Source organism: Vollenhovia emeryi, unplaced genomic scaffold (genome assembly GCF_000949405.1).
Source record: "Vollenhovia emeryi isolate VEMERY1.0 unplaced genomic scaffold, V.emery_V1.0 DF939142.1, whole genome shotgun sequence".
In the NCBI taxonomy this organism is placed as follows: domain Eukaryota; kingdom Metazoa; phylum Arthropoda; class Insecta; order Hymenoptera; family Formicidae; genus Vollenhovia; species Vollenhovia emeryi.
This window is the reverse complement of record NW_011967224.1, coordinates 685,534-705,980: the sequence shown is the minus strand read 5'-3', so window position 1 is coordinate 705,980 and position 20,447 is coordinate 685,534. Positions and strand designations below refer to the sequence as shown.

At 44.8% G+C, this 20,447-nt stretch overlaps 3 protein-coding genes across 9 annotated transcripts in view; all 3 read left to right on the top strand.

Moving 5' to 3' along the window:
• LOC105566755 (ras-related protein Rab-32) overlaps nucleotides 1-8,470 on the top strand; it is a 17,958-nt gene extending 9,488 nt beyond the window's left edge. For 2 of the 5 annotated variants that reach the window (XM_012021010.1, XM_012021011.1), the window contains exons 2-4: nucleotides 5,796-6,024; nucleotides 6,319-6,644; nucleotides 7,037-8,467. In XM_012021010.1, coding sequence (XP_011876400.1) covers nucleotides 5,796-6,024; nucleotides 6,319-6,644; nucleotides 7,037-7,150 — 669 coding nt within the window. In that variant the 3' untranslated portion in view covers nucleotides 7,151-8,467. Of the gene's footprint in view, nucleotides 1-1,258; nucleotides 1,348-1,415; nucleotides 2,897-3,126; nucleotides 3,541-3,975; nucleotides 4,548-5,795; nucleotides 6,025-6,318; nucleotides 6,645-7,036 lie in introns of those variants that run through there. The other 3 variants (XM_012021008.1, XM_012021012.1, XM_012021009.1) reach the window with 3 other exon arrangements.
• A 161-nt stretch (nucleotides 8,471-8,631) lies between these two features.
• LOC105566757 (protein scarlet-like) lies at nucleotides 8,632-13,233 on the top strand. Of its 3 annotated transcripts, none has more exons than XM_012021013.1 (11): nucleotides 8,632-8,903; nucleotides 9,050-9,098; nucleotides 9,177-9,357; nucleotides 9,477-9,675; nucleotides 10,286-10,478; nucleotides 10,558-10,725; nucleotides 10,806-10,908; nucleotides 11,209-11,430; nucleotides 11,994-12,235; nucleotides 12,318-12,418; nucleotides 12,917-13,233. In XM_012021013.1, exons 1-11 carry the CDS (start codon nucleotides 8,765-8,767, stop codon nucleotides 13,102-13,104), a joined length of 1,785 nt encoding a protein of 594 aa, XP_011876403.1. In that variant the 5' UTR covers nucleotides 8,632-8,764; the 3' UTR covers nucleotides 13,105-13,233. The 3 variants fall into 3 exon arrangements, with proteins under 3 accessions (XP_011876403.1, XP_011876405.1, XP_011876406.1); XM_012021015.1 differs by having other exon boundaries at nucleotides 10,539-10,725; nucleotides 12,917-12,995; XM_012021016.1 differs by lacking the exon at nucleotides 9,050-9,098 and having other exon boundaries at nucleotides 8,825-8,903.
• A 2,699-nt stretch (nucleotides 13,234-15,932) lies between these two features.
• Nucleotides 15,933-20,413, top strand: LOC105566903. Its single transcript, XM_012021301.1, has 7 exons — nucleotides 15,933-16,256; nucleotides 16,391-16,598; nucleotides 16,700-16,900; nucleotides 16,980-17,244; nucleotides 19,397-19,522; nucleotides 19,751-19,883; nucleotides 19,964-20,413. The coding sequence occupies exons 1-7, from the start codon at nucleotides 15,948-15,950 to the stop codon at nucleotides 20,096-20,098; spliced, it is 1,377 nt and encodes a 458-aa protein (XP_011876691.1). The 5' UTR covers nucleotides 15,933-15,947; the 3' UTR covers nucleotides 20,099-20,413.
• Nucleotides 20,414-20,447: the final 34 nt, after the last annotated feature.

Genomic DNA, 20,447 nt, shown 5'->3' with positions numbered 1-20,447 from the left:
AAAGTGTTTGAATTTCAAACACTTATTATTTAGAGTGAAAGGGACGTTAGGAAACGCATTGCTAAATTCTGCGAGAACTCGCGGCTACTTCTGAGAATCGTTTAATGCCGAGTCTGGATGATCATGGCAAGTGGTCCAAAACTTCAAACCCCAAGTTGTATCTAAGTACCTTATTCTGCTAGCCGATTGAAGTCATTCAACTCGAAAGCTTATTCGTTGAGTGTGTGGATATTAATGGGGATATCGTGTAGAAAAATGACCGTAACGAAACCTCTTGGAAAAGAACAGACAAAGATTTTTATTTTCCATATGTCCCTTCACTTACTGGCTTTCCCCGGCAATCATGCAAACGAGACGGTCCTGCGTGTCTTTGCGGCCGCGCGTTACAAGTCTGTATAAGGACGTCATGAATATCTGAGATTGTTGGCCAACGTGTCCTGCAACTTCTCTCCCCTGCGTGTTATTCTACACCGGCGATTTGTGCGTCTTGCCACGCAATGGCCGCACGTATTTCTTTGTGCACACTTTCTATAGAAGGAAACTGACCCGTGTTCGTCATGCGTATGTGTGCACCATGTAATAACAAATAATGATTAGGTCGGGACTGTGCTCGATCGTCGATTTAGGAATCACGTTTAACGATCTTACTTTCAGAATCCTTACATTGCGAATGCGCTTGTTTCGTGCCAATAATTTCTTTAATTGATATTTTATTAATGGCATACAAGAAGATACGAATTAAGATGTTATCGCAGCGAATCCGACGAGGAAAAATGCGACTTATTTGAAATGTAAATAATTAATATTAACATTGTTATTATATTGCCAGTAATTAATTTGCAGAACACGGCTTATGTCTTGCACACTGCGGTGCCTATTTAAAAAAAACAAAAAGAATCAGTTAACCCCGTATCGCTCCTATTGTTGTAACCGAAATCTTTCATATCTAAAGATTAACGCAGCGATTGAGAAATATCGAGGTGCATCGCGTACGACGCAAAAGGAGAACAAACGTGAATTGAAAACGTAACGCGTAATCGCGCATGGCCAATTAAGATTACGATGAAAAGATTCGTTCTAATCTTCGCATTAGTGCTATATTATCGCATTATTTCTTTATCAGCTGCTGATCCATCGGAGCTAATTAATTGTTAGAATAAAGACTCGGTTTAATCAGAGAATCAAACGCGCCTGTGAGGCACGTGAATTCCATCGGACGGCTTATAAATCGTTGCAATGCACATCGCGTCCCATTAGAATCGGAAATTGGAATCCGAGAGAAGCGCGATCCTGTACCTTACAGTCCGTAGTACCGCGAGTCACTTGACTCTATTCGATATACCGATGGTGTGTGCGACCAGAAGTTTTAAACGACCGAGTGAAAATTTTAATATTTTTGACGAATACTGTTGCCGTCATTTGCGGAAGATGATGAAACTCGCGCGCCCCATTTCGCTATGCAACTCTTCGCGCATATAAATATTCTAAATAATTCGTTTGCGTTTGCGTTATTTGCGCTTATCGTCGAGCTGCGGTGGATCTTATATAATACGCCTATTGCGCGCGACATAGTCTAATACCTGAAGGGGAAGTCTGTAACAATACGCTCGCACGTAGACAGAAATGAATCCGAAAGCAACGATATATATTATTGCATAGATATGGATACACACACACGTTAAATGGCAAAGAGAGATAAGTGCAAAGGTGGCTGTGCGGTTTACATACACACGTACATGGATTCTTCGTATATTAAAAAAAGAATGAGACCGGTAGCCGACTGACGTGGTGGGAGATACTTGCATGCCCCACCCCCATTAGCCCCTTATATTTTTATATCAACACCTAGTGCGGCTCAGGACGCTGCTGGGCCTGCAGTTTCTTCAGTGGCTTTGTATAAAATTTTCCAATTTTTTTTATCTAATATTATTGGCATTTCTTTTCCTTGAAATCTAATGTTTTATAATTAGTATTCCACGAGGCGGTTGCGGTTGTGCGTGACAAAGCAGTGTATTGTGCCTACAGTGCATTGTGGAAAAATTATGAAGACACACGAGTGCTCGTTCAGTGCGAAATAATCGGGATACATTTTCCTATACCGTGACTTTTCAGTCCATAGAAATGTTCGTTTTACAAGAGAAAAATTAACTGGTCGGTGAACCCTCAACGTTCTTTAAATCCCACAGACCTGGATGGCAGGTACTTGTACCTTTCATCGCACGTTGACAATACCAAGCTTAACAATTCGCTCCGATCGCCGGAGTCATTTTCCGGCACTCGGTTTCTCCTCAGTCGCTTCAATATTTTCAAAGAGGACACTTGCGCTCATCCAACGAGAAAGAGAAGAATGTTAAGTGAATTATCCGTTCGAGACTGATCGGCGCTTGGAGTTGTGAGGTTTCTCAGCGCACGGCTGGGAAGCCAAAACAGTGTTCGAGCCAAGTGAGACGGAAAGCATTCGTACGGCAAAGTCAAAAATCGTCCCTACGACTCATCATCTCTTTCTCCATTCACCCACGTCTTGTATCGTGGCGTAAACGTGATTTATCCTTGCCTCTCGCGAGCATCATGGACCGCAACGAGAGCACGAATGAGGGTGGCAGTTCGCCCGACACGGTAATCGCGCGCTCCTCGTCGGAGGAAGAGAAGCGGAAGTCGATCGTGGCCAGCACCTCTGGCGAATACATCACCGTGGGCGGCAGCAGTTCCAGTCTCGACACCCTGACCAGCGGTAGCGTCGCGACACTCTCCTCCAGCGCCAACGCCGATGACCGAAAAAAGAGTAAATTTGGCGCGTTGAAGAGCAGCTTCCGCGAGGGCAACTTATTTAAAATCAAGAGGAAGACACGCGGAACCGACGTATCCTCCTCCTTCGAAGCGGAACAGCACGATAAAGGTTAACCCCGACGTTTGACGAACTTTTGCGCTCCTTATTCGCGAGCTAGACAATAAATGACGAAGGAAATGCATGGGATATTTACATATCTTTTTAAGATCTACTTGTCGAGTCTTTTAATTCCCAGTTTCTTGATCTCTTTTCAACATTACTGATTACAAAATTGGAACGAGACGCGTTTACATTTTCCGAACGGCTTTTCCCTGACTCGCGATTCCCTTCCGCTTCAGAGGCATCCCAGCAGCAGCCGCACCGACTCGTGGACGAGAAAGAGCCGAAATTGATGACCGGTGCACTTTCCAGCGCGACTCTGAAGAAGAAGAAAAAGAAGTCGCATTCGCTGGTGCGCAAGCTGAGCTTGAACAAATTTCGCATGTCCTCGGAGCAGCAAGAGCCGCGACATACTCCGGAGGGTGGCAACAGTAGTCGATCGCAAAGCCAATCCTCGCAAGAGTCGCCCGTTCACACGTACGTTCGCGCCACGAAGAAAGAGAACGACGACGCCCTGGAAAGGGAAAAGGGGGCGAAAGAGGAGCTTACGAAACCAGAAAAGCTGCTCGAGAAACCGGCCAAGACCGTCAGCGTAGTGCAACGCAAATCGCCGTCACTGACCATCAAGAACGTAGCAGAGACCGTTCAGCCGGGTGAGCCTCGTATGAATGCTATGGGTCGCGGATGCAAAACCTGCGTAAAACTGAAAGCCGGAAGATCCCGCGACATTCGCTTGCTAACGATTTCATGATTTCATTACGTACCTGACGTGCTTTTAAGAAATTAACTCTGGGCAGATATATCTGCGGTTTTTGAAAAGTAGAATCTACAGATACATATGTATTTAAAAAATGTATACGATACGTATGTCTGGATCTCGTTTCTCAGAAACACGCGTTACGTCTCTTCAAATTTTATTTCTTCCTTTTATGTTGTCGCTTATCCTATTTCACGTTGAACCTGCTCGTAACAGCGCACGTAGAACCGCACGATTATATTGGCTACTGTAGCACAGCACTGTCGCGACGTTGTAACCGCTGAAAGCTACTTAAGACGTAAAACCAACCGTACACGTATTCTGTATACAGCCGCGCGTCTTGAAATTTCTCCTGAACATTCGCAACGGGAGAATCAAGATAACGCCTCTCCTTTCGACAAACGATGCAGCTCGACACTCCCATACACGTTGTCGAGATGGCCGGAGCATAGCGAGACCAAGTTCGCGGAGAATCCGACGGCCAGGAGGGGCAAAGTAAAGGCGAGATACGATTCGGAATCCTCCTGTATGAAACCGTCGACATCGTCGCCCGTCGAGGTTCGCCGCAAGCTATCGCTGCTGGAAGAGAAGCGAGCGATATTCCAGCGACGTTTCTTTGATTCGAAATCTGAGGACGCGACGCGCTCGGATGAGACGGTGGTCGACGTTAACACCCGCGACGAATTATCGAGCGCCAACAGCAACGAGGCTCTTCGACGGCAGGAAGAGGAAAGGAGGAAGAACGTGCGACATATTAGCGTGAGGACCTTCGACGCGTTCTCCACTTTCGGCAATACCCTCGACGAAGAGGACCTATCGGAGGATTGCAACGATACGGGCAGCAATTATCCCAGACTTTACACTGCCATGGTACCCATGCTGGGAGCCGTGGACCACCTTGAGGTGAGATCCATCGCGCAGGAGCGAGATAGAGTTGTCTGCGTTGACGTTTCACAGCGTTGTGGCACTGAATTGCGAACTGTGCGTTACGCGTATGTATGATGAACTTTGTCGCGTTGGACATACGATAGCTTGGACTACTGCACATTGGCGGACTTGCGGTCAAACTTAGCAAAGCTCTGTGTAATTAGAATTGATAGAGAAAAGAAATGCTCCGCTTTTGATGTACATTCATTCATAGAAATGGTTTTCGACGTGGATCGGTTTAATACTCCAATATTGGGCGGGACAGGATCGAATGCATTAGAGACTCCACTGCTAATCCAGTCACACGCTGCGGTACGCGTTTGCGGTACCTTTCTGATACCGATCCGCTTACATTTCTGCCTCTTTGGAGCTCGTGTGTCCTCGTCCGTCACAGAGTTTCGAGTTACATGGGTTTGCACGTTGTATTATATTGCGCCTACGTTTAAAAGGGAAAGAAATGTGCGATTGTACAGATAACCGAGGTCGCTCAGAGGAAATCGGGGAGAATAGAAATAATCCATTTCAAAGATTTATCATCCTAATCGAGATGGAAAGCGGGAAGGACGTCTGTCACTCTTGGTTAGTAAATCGAATTCGATTATTCAGATTGTCGATAATGCATTCATTAAGACGCGAAAGGCTTATTGTTGTATTTATAGTTCTCGTACGGTCCCCCACGACAGTGTGCTCGGGGATAATTCTCCCACATGCAAGTCTCTCGGTTCTTTTCGTTCGCGCGAGCTGCGGCAGCCAGATCATTCGCGAGGAGCGTAATTATTTTCAGTCTCCCAGAAGCGTACAGACGTCTAGGAAGTCGCGGGTGAACATGGACGTCGAGTTAAAAATTTGGCGAAGTTTAGAAACGTTCGATTTCGGCAAGTGGAAGGTGCAGCCGAAAGAATGGAAGTGGCTCGGGGTTCGTCGCAAATGTTTGCGTTTCTAAAACAGTTATTTAATTTAGATTTTTCGTTGCTACATATAAGCGATACTTGATAATTGTCCAATTATTTGTGACGCGTCATATGTGCGTATATTTTCTCTCTCTTTACCGCATATAAACGTATTCAGCGTTGTTGGCTGTTATCTATCAAGTTGATGCGCTGTGAACGAAAATGGGGAGGACAGCAGCGTTGTCCCGAGTGCATAATGTCTTGTGAAACGTGTACCTTGAAGAAAAAGCGTCTCGTCCTCAAATATTCATTGTACTTCCTTTTGTTGTTTCAGTCGTCGTCGAATAATGCACCAAACCTCGGAGTAAGCGAGAAACGGGAGCACTTGTATAAAATACTAGTAATCGGCGAGCTCGGGGCGGGGAAAACGTCTATCATCAAACGATACGTGCATCAATTCTTCTCTCAACACTATCGCGCGACGATTGGCGTTGACTTCGCGCTCAAAGTGCTGAACTGGGATCCACATACCATCATCAGACTGCAATTATGGGATATCGCAGGTCAATAGTAACTCACAAATGTTTCACTTCTTTCTTTCTACGAGTTAATAACGGAACTCAATGCTCGTGTGACAGATAGATTAACAAGCATATGTATGGCTTTCACTTTCTATTTACTGAGAAACACCTTAAGATTTCCGATAGTTTAAACCATAGTCGAGTTGTTGCATGAATAATATAATCTTGTTAGAATGTTATTTAAATGATTTTCGAGATACAGTTTTTATTTAAAATTATAATTACGTACAATGTTTAATATACTTGACTAATTCTTACATTTAATGGTCCGCTTAGGTCAAGAAAGATTCGGGAACATGACCAGAGTTTACTATAAGGAAGCCGTAGGTGCTTTCATAGTGTTCGATGTGACGAGAAGCGCGACGCTGGACGCGGTGGTAAAATGGAAACAGGACCTGGATTCAAAAGTGCAACTTCCCGATGGATCGTCGATACCGTGCGTTCTGCTGGCGAATAAGTGCGATCAGCAGAAGGAAGGTCTGGTTAACTCGCCCGCCAAGATGGACGAATACTGCAGAGAGAAGAACTTTTCTGGCTGGTTCGAAACCTCGGCGAAGGAGAACATTAACATCGAGGAAGCAGCCAGATTCCTTGTCAACAAAGTAAGAGATATTTCACGTTACTTTCATATTAAATCACAAATGTTAAGAAAAAGGGAGATACGCGATCGTGAATAATTCTGGGGCTCGAAAGTAAGATAGAAAGACATTAATAATTGTGTGGAGACTTTGTGTCGTATAATCGCCCAAGCTTTACACGCCTATTGCTTATGCGTGACGTATGACGGATTAATCATTGACGTCTTTCGCCCTAGAAATGATCGACTTATGATGCATAATTAATTAATTGACGTGAAACCAATCGGCGTCTCTGGTGTCCGCATGCCAAACTTGCGATCGGATAATTGCTATTATCGCTTTACTTAATGTTTCAGCGCTTGTATTAATTTAGTTAAGACTGTTAGTAATAAATATATGCAAAATGTTTGTTTCAGATACTTCAAAATGATCAGGTTATAAGAGACAACGGTATCCAGGAACAGACAGACAACGAGAGATTCGCGTTGAATCAATCGCCGACGAGTTCCAAAAAATCCTGCAGCTGCTGACGAATAAGCAAATTGTTGAACTCAAGTTCGAATTCTCGGTCACGAATTTCCACCTATCGACCTCAACGTGTCTTCGCAGATGCCATGAGAATCATGATTTTCTACACTTTGCCATTTTTAGTAATAGGGAGCATCTGCTTATTCTCCAGCGAGAATCTTTTATAATGTGCGAAGATTATTTGGGTTTGCCAATCCAAATCATTTTTTTATACATATACAGCACGAGCAAGCCATACTTTAAGTGTAATAAACTAAACAGATTTTTTAACATTTCTATAAACAGTGCTTTTGAAATGCATATAATAAGGTTACAACAATCTTGACAAGATCACCGATGTGCATTCTTTCTTAATTAATTGACACGTGCATTTAAATTAATTAGAGTAGATTTGTATATAACACTGCTTTCTACCTAAAAAATTATGTGAATAACTGTTATTTATACTATTGCTTCTAGCGTTATTGATGGCAAGAATTAAGAATCTGGTGTGTATACGTGTGGTAAAGAGCGTAATGCTATTTATTGTGTCATTCGGTAAATTAAATCAATTATACATCCACATAATTCGATAAAATCAAGACAAAACACTTTTGATTGCTTTCTCGTTAGATTTACAGTAATACGCTTCCCAACTATACTTCCATTTCGCTGTTTACTTTATAGATTAACTTCCATTGCCGACAACATTGTGCCTTCGTTCGCACAATCGCAGCTAGTTACACATGACAGCTGATTGTAATTAGAACATTAAACGACCATTTTATATAAACCGCGTTTAGACCAATTTTGCTAGTAGCATTTTTTGGACTGCGACATTTGCAATATTTGGATTAAAAGGTGAAAAATAAGAATCTTTAATGTATCGCTTCCCAAGTTGAGAAAGGTGCAGAGGTATATAATGTTCTTGATGTATGTCTACGTATAGAAGCATACGTCTGTTAGTAAGGTATATATCAAGAGCATACACTTGTACGTATATGCTATTGACATGTACCTCGTACATTGTAAATAATTTAGATTTTACACCAATGATCTTCACTTTTCGAGCGATGTTCGCATGTTTGCACTTTTATATAATATGATTTAACAATGCGGCGTGTATCGTTATTGCAGAGAAAATTGTAGATATATATATACATATATAAACATACGTTACATGTTATTTCTTCGAAGTGTTGTAATGTATCTAACACGCTATTACTATCTAACAGTAATAATAGCAACATACCTGCCTCTATTTTTAGTCTTTTTGTATAAATACAAGGCATAATTACGAAACGATGTTTAACTATAATATTAAATTTGTTAATATGAGAGAATACTGTTAAATCTCTGTTTCCGTTATTTGGTTTCCGATGTATTCTTTGAATAATATTCGTCCGAAATTGTAATGATGAAAGCGTTTAAGTTCGAGACAACAGATCCTAATTATTAACTTGCTTCTTAAACATTGACACGACTTCCTATTTTATCTGAAGAGATAACGACGATAAGAAATATTAAGGAATAGAGGAAAGAGATAGTGGCATTTGCCTGATTGCGCGACTCCCGGTATTAACGAGCTTCCAAAGATGTGAGACGGATAGTTGGTGTAGCTGACAGACTTATTTGAGATGATTTCCCACGTTTCTGAGCTTTTTTGGGAAAATTTGTCCGTTACTGTGCCCGCCAGAGATGATGACTGTTCGACAAAACTGTGGTGCAAGTTTTGGCGTAGAAAACCTGTGAAAGTGTCGAATATACTGAAAGGAGGTAATTCTCTCTGTTATTATTGAAAACGATGGGATACATTTGTATCTGGGTTTAGCGAGACGTCGGTTGTTCAATGATTTGTGGTTTATTAATCGACAACAAGTAGTATTTCTATTTATGAGTAACAATGCTTCTTTTGCGTAAAGTATCCGGGTATGCAGAGACTGGCAACATGTTCGCTATATTGGGGCCGAAGTATGCAAAACAATGCAAATATATATCTTCGTGAATGTTCCACGCGAAGTTCACGGACGCATAAACTTGTTTCTCTAGTGGTGCTGGCAAGACGACGTTGCTTGCCGCTTTGGCGAGAAGACTCGAATTAACTTCGGGCGCGGTAAAAATCAACGGGCACGACGTTTCTCGGGAAACGATGACAGCAATATCGAGCTACATACCGCAATTTGATGTTCTACCTTCCGCGCTCACTCCCAGGGAACACATGTCCTTCATGGTATCGAAAAAAATATATACGAGAATCTATAAAATAGTGCAAACAATTATTGACTTGTAATTCTTATGATTGTAATTTTCGCACGAATTATTTTTGACATCTCAAGCTGTGTTTTTCAGTGCGCTTTGAAAATAGGAAGTAATTGCAGCGTGCAACAAAGAAAATCCTTAGGGGAGGAATTTCTGCGAGATCTTGGATTGTGCGAGTGCATCGACACCGCTATATCTGAGCTGTCCGGCGGCGAAAGAAAGCGCTTGTCGCTAGCCGCGGAATTGGTCACAAAGCCGAATATTTGTTTTTTAGACGAGCCAACCACGGGTAAGAATTGGATCGAAATGATTTAAGCGAAAGGAGATCTTACGCGTATCGATCCTTAATCGTCGCGAATATCCGGATGTTGCACGTATATCTGTCCACAGTAATAATTTTTATGAATTTTATATATTCCACCTTTATGCTTTTGAGCCGCTCCTAGTAGCACAGTGCATTGGCTAAATATTGGGCCAATGTTTAACCAATGCATTGTGCTACTGGGGACGTGCCGATTGCTATTGAGAGCGAGTTTCACAAACGTCGGTTAACTGTTAACCAGAGCTCAGTAAACTCCCTATCTTTTCCTATCTTATTATTTAAGGAAAGACAGAGAATTAATTAACCTTTGGTTAGCAGTCGACCGACGTTTGTGAAACTAATGTCGCTTAACTTTGAGCTTAGTTTAATACGTTCTTTGTCTCTTTTCAACTGTTACTTCAGAAAGAGACAGACGTGAATTAAACTATAAGATTAAAGTTAAACAATGTTGGTGAAACCGGACCTTAGTCTTGAAACGCAATCTCGTGCCAAAGCTTGACAATTAATATTAGAATCAGCTTAATACTACCGACGCTAATGAACAATTTTGCGAAAAGTATAAACATTGCGGGCGCAGGCTTGGACACTTCTGCCGCATTGCACGTCGTGCAATCGTTGAAATTAATCGCCTCGAAAGGCGCTATGGTCTTCTGCACAATTCATCAGCCAGGTATGACGATATACAATATATTCAGCCACGTGATACTGATGGCCGGTGGTAGATCGGTATATTTTGGGACCTTAAGGAACGCTACGGAATTTTTCGAAAGGTAAAGCTCTGACGTCCCGACGCTCACAATTAGTTTCGTTGCAAAATAACGGAACAACAGCGATATATTTTACGCACAGCCAGGATTATCAGTGTCCCGTGAACTACGACGAGTCCGAGTATTACGTAAACGTCCTGTCGCGTCGAGTGGATTGCGATCTCGAGCTGTGCCAAGCGTTCTCACGATCGCCGCTATCGAGGGTCCCCGCGATCGAGAACGTCCCGGCTTTCCACGCCAGCCCTCGAAAGTATTGAAATAAAACGGCGGCAAAATTTCTCGGGGTAAATTTTCCCAGGTAAAGTTCACAGAATTTAATCGTCTTTTCAGAAAATCAGGATGGTTCGTGCAGTTTTACTGGTTGCTCTGGAGAACATTCCTGCGGGACAAGAGAACGGCCCTCGACAATTGGATCGCGTGGTTCTCTTGCGCGGTAACAAGATAAAAGGGGGGAATTTGGAGTGACTCGGATCAAAATTCGATTAATTTAATCGGCGATCGACTCGACCGACAGAATTGCTTGCAAACTTTCCAACGATATCATCCGTTGTTCCCAATCTAATTTCTTCCGTATGTTAAGTAATAAAAGATTAACTCTCCACGTTAACGTCGTAATGCAGGTACGATAAGTTAATCGCCGATTAAGCGGAGTCATCCTTGGAACCGGACGTTGTTAGAAACTAAAAAAAAAGGGGGCAAAATTAAATGACAATGCAGATGTGTGATCTCGTAGCTATCTATCGTCTTCATATATACCTTTTACGCTGGCACCACGTCGTCGACGCAGGAGGGGATACAGAGCGCTCGGGGTGTGTTGTACTTGACCATCTCCGAGGTGATTTTCACGGTCGCCTACTCCGCCGTTTACGAGCTGCCCGGCGAGCTTGCTCTGTACACGCGCGAGGATACCGCGTACGCGCCGGGGCCTTATTATCTCGTCACTGTTCTCGCCTCGGTACGTACCCGCGTGTCTCCCCAGTAAGAACACCGACATCGAATCGACGTCACTGGGGTCGAAACCGTCGAATTGTATCTGTATTTCAAAAGATTTCCTCAAATGTCTTACACTTGTACATTCTCTAATCATCACGTATATGCATTTACTTGAACAAGAAGAAACTCCTAAGCAGTATGTTAGCTTCATCTCCAAATCCTGATGTTGAGGCTTTGAAGCTTTGTAGCTCCTAAACTATTGCTTTTAGGAGATGGTGCCCATTGACACTTTTTATCAGGAAGGTGTGGGCAATAACATATTTTAGTTTCAGCGAAATTTAACCGAAAGCCATGTAAAATGTGCGGGCTCTTTTAATACAAAAAATAAAGTTTCGAAGCTCTTAATTATCTTCGAAAACTGATGGTTGGAATCTCGTTGACGTCGATTCGACGTTAGTTGACTCCACGATGCTAGAAATCGGATCGAGATCTCGGACCCATTTCTAGCATCGCGGACACAACTTTAGAAAAGCGGGCGCGTCCGCGACATTATTAATTACGGTTTCCCGACGAGAAACTCCTCAGGTAGCGAAGGCGACGTTCAAGGCGCTCCTATTCACGATCGCCCTGTACCTGGCGTTGCATTCCGAATTTTCGCCGCTCGGCTTCTCCTCCTATTGTCTCTGCACGATGGCGGCGGCGATCTGCGGTGTCGCGTACGGCATGACGATCTCCAGCTGGATCGTCGACATCGATATCGTAACCGCGATAATGATACCGTTCGACTTGTTGTTTCTCCTGACGGCGGGTACGTTTTACAATCTGCGGTAAGTACCGGCCGCTCCCGATATTACGTCAAGTGGAATTCCACGTCGCGCACATGAAAAAAAGAAGGTACGATTCCCGTAGGACTCTGCCGAACTACCTGGCGTATCTCAAATATTCCTCCGTGTTTTACTACGCCAATGAGGCCATATCGATAGTGCACTGGTCGCAGATCGGCTATATCGGTGAGAGACGGTAAGGCGAGGGGTAAACCGCTGATGGCATTGTGGTGTACCGATTTGCGGCATTACTGGGCATTACTAGGCATTCTTTGGACATGTATGCCTTGCTGGAACATTGTAAAGATAAAATGAGATAATAAGATAAAGTAATGCCCATCCCAGTGAGAAATGATTCGTCGATCGACGTCGAATCGACATCATTTCGACGTCGATCGACGAATCATTTCTCACTGGGATTGGGCATCAGCCCAGTCAGAAATGACTGGAAAACCGACGTCGAAACGATATCGAATCGATGCATTTTTGGTTCCATTTTCGAGCCAAGTCGAAAATGGAACCAAAAATGCATCGATTCGATATCGTTTCGACGTTGGTTTTCCAGTCATTTCTGACTGGGAGTAGGCATTGGTGTGTATGATTTTGGTCAGCGGCCTACCCCTCGCGGCAAGGTCTCCTGGGCTGCGCCGAGCTTCGTTAACATTCTAATCTTTCTTCCCTTAGAATGTCCAGGCCGCGGTCTGCCCTGTCTGTCCAACGGAACGGAGGTTTTGTCGGAGTTCGGGTATAACGAGAGCAACTTTCGATGGGACATGTTCGGTTTGCTGCTCCTGACGATTCTGATGAACATCGCCGCGTACCTCGGCACAAGGAGAAGAAGAGCGTCGATCGCTGGCTACTCTTACTACTAGTCGCGACTTCCTGTTATTAATATTATGCAGAAACTTCCTCGGATTAGGATGAATTGATAATACGCATTCATTTATGATGTCATTTATTTGTCGGAAAAATAATAAAGAATACGCGGCGTATATTCTGGAGGGAGCGAAAGGTTACAAATGTTATCTTGGAGGCTGATAAGACAAGGCTACAACGGTAATAATTATTAGGCGTTAAAGTGTATCCCTGATGAACACTTTTTTCACAATTTTTATACGAATTGATACACTTTTCAGCTCGCCCGTTTTCGTAGAATTTTTCATACGCGTGAATATTTTCAGATATAAATGTTTGAAATTATAGAATGAGAAATTTCAGAATATTTCCGAATTTATGCATATGGAAGATTCTAGGAAAGACACAAACTTTCTCGGGACTTCTGAAAAGCGCTCCGATTTGTGCAAAAGGTCTGAAAATTTTGGCAAAAGATTATAAAATTATTGAAAATCTTAAAAATTCTGCGAAACATCTTCACTGGGGATTGTGTGTGCAAAAACGAATGCGACTGCAAGCTTGACAAATCGTTAGAATAAACGAGACTCATTATTATCAAGCAAATTCTCACGACGCACGTATGCCACGCCGTAAACTCGCGCCGTTAGTATTTCTCGTCTTCCTCTCGGGAAGCTAAAACTTGTCGTGCGAACGCAAAGTCAAGTTAATCTCCTTACGCCAGACTAATTTAATCGTGCGTTACGCAAACTGACGTCGTAAAACTCGAGTATAAAGAATAAGAATAAAGGAAGACTGTAAATAGCGATTACGCAGTCTCTCCGTTAGTTTTCCTGACAGATTTAAGAGAAGGCGGTGGCTTTCGCGTTTCTTCAACCGCGCACGGTCCTCGTCGCCGATACGCGACGAGACAAATTCTGTTATTAATAACCGAGGGAGATTTTAATATTTATCTTTCCCCATTTATCTTTATTTATTCGTAATATACGATTTCAGTCATTTAAATTTTATTCGCAGTAGTGCCATCTCCGTTGAGTTCGGTTCACGAGCTCTCGCTCAATCAGTCGAAGAGTCGAGATAATCTTCCTCCACGACCGATTTCCGGGCCAAGAATCGGGGAGGGGGCGGGGAGGGCGAAGGGGAGAGGGTGGCGAAGGGCGGGGAAGCGGCGCGTTTGCAGCCGGAGCGACAGTAATATTGGAATCGGCGCAATATGACTCCACGACAGGTCGCGAAACGAAACGAAACGAAACAATGTTTGCGTTGCGCGGAACGTCGCGGATATCCCCTTCTCTCTCTCTCTCTCTTTCTCTCTCTCTCTTTCGTCCTCTCATCTCGTTCACAGCCAGAGGGCTTCTTCTCCCGTCTCCCGTCTCCCCCCACCGTCCCGCTGGCGCCGCGCGAACCGAGGATTTGTTAATATCGAGCGCGTTCTAGCTAGTACCGTGCCAAAATGGCCGACGTTTAGTCGTCCCTTAGTTCGGGTTTAAGTCGGCCACTCGCTCTCCGCCACGGGCGTCCGCGCGTCGAGTTTTGTCCCCGGCATCGCTCGCTTCGCTACGACACTCGTGCCACGCGCGTCTACGTCCCGCGAGCCTGATCCGGCACCGAAATATCACGAGCGTAAAGCCTATCACACAATGCCCGGCAACAGGCAATAGGAATATGGAATGAAATTTTTGACGCGTTCGACTCGTCGGAAATTTCCCTCCAACCGATCCGACGCGTCAGAAATTGTATTATTCCCTGCTCCTGTTACTCGGCATTGTGTTTGGGCCTTAAAGCCTATCACACAATGCCAGGCAACGGGCAATGGGAATAGAATTTCTGACGCGTTGGATCGGTTGGAAGAAAATTTCCGACGAATCCAACACGTCAAAAATTCTATTTCCTACTGCCCGTTGCCTGGCATTGTGTGATAGGCTTTCGATTCGTAAGAAATTTTCTTCCAACCGATCCAACGCGTCAGAACTTGTATTCCCTGTTCCTGTTGCCTGGCATTGTGTTTGGGCCTTTAATCCTATCACACAATGCCAGGCAACGGGCAAACAGGAATAGGGGAATAGAATTTTTGGCGCGTTGGATTCGTCGGAAATTTTCTTCCAACCGATCCAACGCGTCAGAACTTCTGTTCCTGTTGCCTGGCATTGTGTTTGGGCCTTTAATCCTATCACACAATGCCAGGCAACAGGCAAATGGGAATAGGGGAATAGAATTTTTGGCGCGTTGGATTCGTCGGAAATTTTCTTCCAACCGATCCAACGCGTCAGAACTTGTATTTCCTGTTCCTGTTGCCTGGCATTGTGTTTGGGCCTTTAATCCTATCACACAATGCCAGGCAACAGGCAAATGGGAATAGGGGAATAGAATTTTTGGCGCGTTGGATTCGTCGGAAATTTTCTTCCAACCGATCCAACGCGTTAGAAATTCTATTGCCTGGCATTGTGTTTGGGCCTTAAAGCGTCCCGTAAATTCTGGCCGATTAAAACGGGAGTAATTGAAAGACCCTCGCGACCGACTAAAACGTTTCGAGCGAGGGGACACCCGGGTGTCCGTACGAATGCTCCGAGTCGGATTACGTCGTCCGCGAGGAAACATAATCGCCGGCGACTTTCGAGGCACGCGGTAGATGCGCGTTCACGCCGATAGCAACTAAACAGCTGACTGTTTTAAAACCGCGCTTAAACAAGCAACCCGCGGGGCCGCGAAACGGAGCGGCGGATCGGCGCGCGGCGGTGCGCGACAGGCGTTTCGTGCTCGCGCGGATCGAGCGAGCGAGTGAAATCTCGTGGATCGGCTTTGTGACAGATTGAACAAAGGTCGGCGCGCACGCGCGATCGCGACCGCGACCTTGCGTACGGAGATGTCCTCTTCCGCGGCGAGCGAGGCTACCGCGGCGACCACGGCGCTGCTGAAGAAGCGAGAGAGGACGCAGAACTGGATCCCGGAGGAGAAGAGCGCCCTGTTCGACCTGATCAAGCATCACGTGGCCGCGATCGAGAACAAGAAGATCGACGCGGCCGCGTCCGCGACCAAGTCGCTCGCCTGGCAGCAGATTTACTTGGCGTTTCGCGGCCGATTCTCGGCGGACCGGGACATCGTCAGGATCAGGGAGCAGTGGCGGAGGATGAAGGCGCAGGCGAGGATGGAGATGTACACGTACGCGGAGAAGGTGCGGCCGCGAAAGTTAAACGCGCCTCTCTCTCCTGTCTGACCCAGCGAGAAATGACTGGTCGATCGACGAGCCATTTCTCGCTGGGAAGTTTCCTCTCCTCGTTTCTCCCTCACCGTCGCGCTGATGCACAGGTACGGACCCTGGGGTCGGAAGCGGCCGCCAAGTCCCGTCCGTCGAATCTGTCGATCGAGGTGTGGCGGCTGATGGAGAGCGTGCGCAACAACGACTGCGAGATCGCCGATCGCTCGGACGACAGCAGTCAGGATAACGAGAATCCGACCAGTCGGATGTCGATTAACGCGATCCTGGACAAATTGACGTTGCCCACGGAAACGTCAGGTTGGACCTTACTGACGATCGTCGCCGTTTCTTCTTTACTTTTCGCGACTTCCCCCATCGACTCGGGAGAACCGAGCCAAATTATCGAAATCATTATCTAGGGCCGGTGCGGGAGATTAAGATCGAGGTGACCAGCGATACCGAGGACGAGAACAGCCACGGCGAGCTGTCGCGAAAAGTATCGGTGGACCATTTCTCGCGGCGGAAGCGACCCAGGATCGCGGCCGTGGACGAACCCGTTGATCTCGTCGAGCAAAAGATCGCTTGCCCCGACAGCGTGTCGACGTCCCGCGTCGACGATGGTACTTTACGTTCCTCTGCTTGTATCGCGCGCGCGCGCGCGATGGGATTTTGCAATCAGCGAGCGGTTTTGTTTTCAAGCGTTGGAGCACAGCGACGCGAGAAACGAGCCGTCCGTCGGCTGGAACGACGACTCGGCGGCCTGCGACAGGGATAAATCGGCGCAGAGGGCGACGTGGATCTTCAAGTCTACCCAGCGCGAGCACGAGCTCAGGATGCGGATGCTGCACATCGAGCTGGAGCGCGCGGAGCTGCAGAAGCAGACCGCCGTCAACGAGCTGAAAACGTCCGAGTTCAAGAAGCAGCTGGTGCAGGATCAGCTCGACGAGTACTACAGGTCCGATTGAATCGATCGACAATTCATTCGCTCCAATTGCGCAATTGCAATTTACGGCCAAGTGCCATATTGTATAAGTCATTATCGTTAATTTAACTTTTCTCTCGGAAACTGCAAAAAAAAGCAACAGTTCTAGCCACATTAACGAAATAGGGGCCGCTCCGATTAACTTTAATCGGCGATTAACTCAATCAGCAGTGTCGCCAACATGAAGACTTGTTGTGTGTGTCGTTCTTAAGGCAGGATACCACTTTGACTGCGATTTTGGAAGCGTTTTTCATGAATTTTTTTGCATACAAAGAGTGCGCAGAAACAAAATCGGTTTTAGTCATTTATTAATGTAACTTTAGTCTGTAATTACAAACTGAAAAAGTTTCAAAAATAATCTCTTGTAGGTGGCGCCAAAATACATTCCTTTGGAGGAACACCGTTAGACGGCGTGTCAAATTCCGCTCTGTACGTGGCTCCTAGAAAAAAAACCAAAGAATGTTCCTGTTAACAACAATATTTTTTAATGCTGTACGTAGGGATTTTACGAAATTTCGATTTTTAAGAAAATGGCGGTTATTTTAACAAAAAGGTTTACCCTAAAAAATTGACCTTTATGTTAAAATGACCACCATTTTCTTAAAAATCGAAATTTCGTACAATCCCTACGTACAGCATTAAAAAATATTGTTAATAGGAACATTCTTTGGTTTTTTTTCTAGGAGCCACGTACAGAGCGGAATTTGACACGCCGTCTAACGGTGTTCCTCCAAAGGAATGTATTTTGGCGTCACCTACAAGAGATTATTTGTAACTTTTTCAGTTTGTAATTACAGATTAAAGTTACATTAATGAATGACTAAAACCGATTTTGTTTCTGGGCACTCTTTGTATGCAAAAAAAATTCATGAAAAACTCCTCCAAAATCGCAGTCAAAGGTGGTATCCTGCCTTAACTCAATCTTTTTGATGCATGGTATAATTGTGATTTCACGAATTAAATTTAAAAAACTCTTCTTGACAACGTACAACAGCCTTAACATAGATGGAACTGTTGAATTGTTACGTCTGTACAACAGGTTACTAAGAGTTGGGTTAAAAACGACACACGCAAGTCTTCATGTTGGCGGCACTGCTGATTGAGTTAATCGTCGATTAAAGTTAATCGAAGTTGGTTAATGCCCGTTTCTACCAATGCAGATTAACTTTAACCTCAGCTTAAATTACTTCTTGTCCTTTTCCAATTCATAAAACTAGAGAAAGATACAAGGCAAGTTGAACCGAGATTAAAGTTAAACTGCGTTGGTAGAAACGAGTATAAGGGCCACTTTAACCAACTCCGATTAACTTTAATCGGCGATTAACTCAATCAGCAGTGTCGCCAACATGAAGACTTGTGTGTGTCGTTCTTAACTCAATCTTTTTGATGCATGGTATAATTGTGCTTTCACGTATTAAATTAAAATACTCTTCTTGAAAACCTACAACAGCTTTAACATAGATGAAATTGTTACGTCAGTACAACAGGTTACTAAGAGATAAGTTAAGAACGGCACACGCAAGTCTTCATGTTGGCGACACTGCTGATTGAGTTAATCGGAGTTGGTTAAAGTGGCCCTTAGGTACGGTTTCACCAATGTTGTTTAACTTTAAGCCTAGTTTAATTCGTTCTTCGTCTCTTTCCAACTGTTACTTTAGAAAGAGACAAACGTAAATTAAACCAAGATTAAATTTAAGCGACGTTTGGTGAAACCGGGCCTTGGGCCCTGTTTCACTAACGTCGTTTAACTTTCAACGTAGCTTAATTGAAATAGAGTAAAATAGGGCCATTTAGCTTAATTCGTTCTCTGTCTCTTTCCGGCTGTTACTTTAGAAAGAGGGCAGACATGAATTAAACCGAGATTAAAGTTAAGCCACAGTCGGGCCTCAGCTGTGAGCAGGTGATTGCGTTTAAATTCACGAAAGCTCGCGACACGAGCGCCACGATGCCGCTGCTCGCCACCGAGTTCCGCGTTCTAAGAATAGTGTTACGTTCATGACTCGGATATCGGCTCGGCACCTCGTCCCTGTCGGTTTGCCAAGTCCTCGCTGGCCTTCTAATAACGAGTGTCTCGTGATTGAAAAAAAATGCAACGGGCAGTTACGACGTTTTCGCGGAACATTTCTGCACTAAGGTACCGGAAAAGCTCCCCAGCTTCCAAGCCGAACGACTTTTCGACGGTGCTCGCCCGCGAGGCAGACTCGTGTCTCGTAGCCGGCACTTTTCCAGCGCACACACTGATGTATCGCTTTTATACGCAGTAACGTACCGCCGGTCTTCTCCCTTTCGTATCTTATCCTTTCGCTCACATAAGTAGACAGGTCGCATCTCCACGGTGCATTACACGTTTGTGACACGACCCAAGTATGCCGTATCAAAATTATGTAATAATTAAGAGAGCAGACATAACCTCGGAATAAGATCAAGCGGAAACTTTGTGTCGTTCTTTGCAAGCGCCGTGTTGTATTTGAAACGCGCTTTGTTACAGCCAAGCGAGAATGGCTGGAGAACGGGGCTCGGGTGCTGGCAAGGGAGGCGGTACCGGTGGTGCTATTCGTGACGCTGGTGGTTCTTTCGGGAAGATGGAAGCCGCCCATGAGGACCAGTACTTCTACAATCTGGTCAGTATATACTTTCTGCACGATAATGTTCGTTCAACGTCTCGTTCGCGCCTTGCACTGAATCCGAAATTGTGCTTCAGCAAAAGGAACAGCTGCGGAAGATGCGGGAGAGCCTGCACGACGAGATCTCATTCCACGAGGAGCAGATCAAGCGCCATCAGGAAGCTATAAATCGCCACAAAAAACGGATCACGGATATGGAAACCAAAGAATGAGCTAAGAAATTATATTAGCGTGATACTCTCGACCGATCTCGGCGGCTATGCTATTATCTCGACGCAACGAAGATAGGCCGAAGATAGAATAGAGTATCACAGTCTTCTTATGTATAAACTGTTTCATTATATAGATATTAAATACAATGCTCTTAATACATACAGATATGTTATTTGAGCGTTGAGAAAATTGCGTTTCCTCGGATATTATACGAACCGCTTATTTTGGCGAGGCCGTCGTACGACGGTCTGTTTGTACTTTAAACGTCTGGGAGGTATACTTGGTAATAAAACGTGTTTTTCATTGTTGCTTAATCTTTTGTTTTAGACGTCGAGTCATTCCGGGGCG

Coding starts and splice junctions, on each gene's coding strand:
- LOC105566757 (XM_012021013.1), top strand. CDS start 8,765: ATGATTTCCCACGTTTCTGAGCTTTTTTGGGAAAATTTGTCCGTTACT. Junction 9,099..9,176: donor TTCGCTATATTGGGGCCGAA/GTATGCAAAACA, acceptor TTGTTTCTCTAG/TGGTGCTGGCAAGACGACGT. Junction 12,419..12,916: donor GTCGCAGATCGGCTATATCG/GTGAGAGACGGT, acceptor TTCTTCCCTTAG/AATGTCCAGGCCGCGGTCTG.
- LOC105566903 (XM_012021301.1), top strand. CDS start 15,948: ATGTCCTCTTCCGCGGCGAGCGAGGCTACCGCGGCGACCACGGCGCTG. Junction 16,257..16,390: donor TGTACACGTACGCGGAGAAG/GTGCGGCCGCGA, acceptor GCTGATGCACAG/GTACGGACCCTGGGGTCGGA. Junction 16,901..16,979: donor GACGTCCCGCGTCGACGATG/GTACTTTACGTT, acceptor TTTGTTTTCAAG/CGTTGGAGCACAGCGACGCG.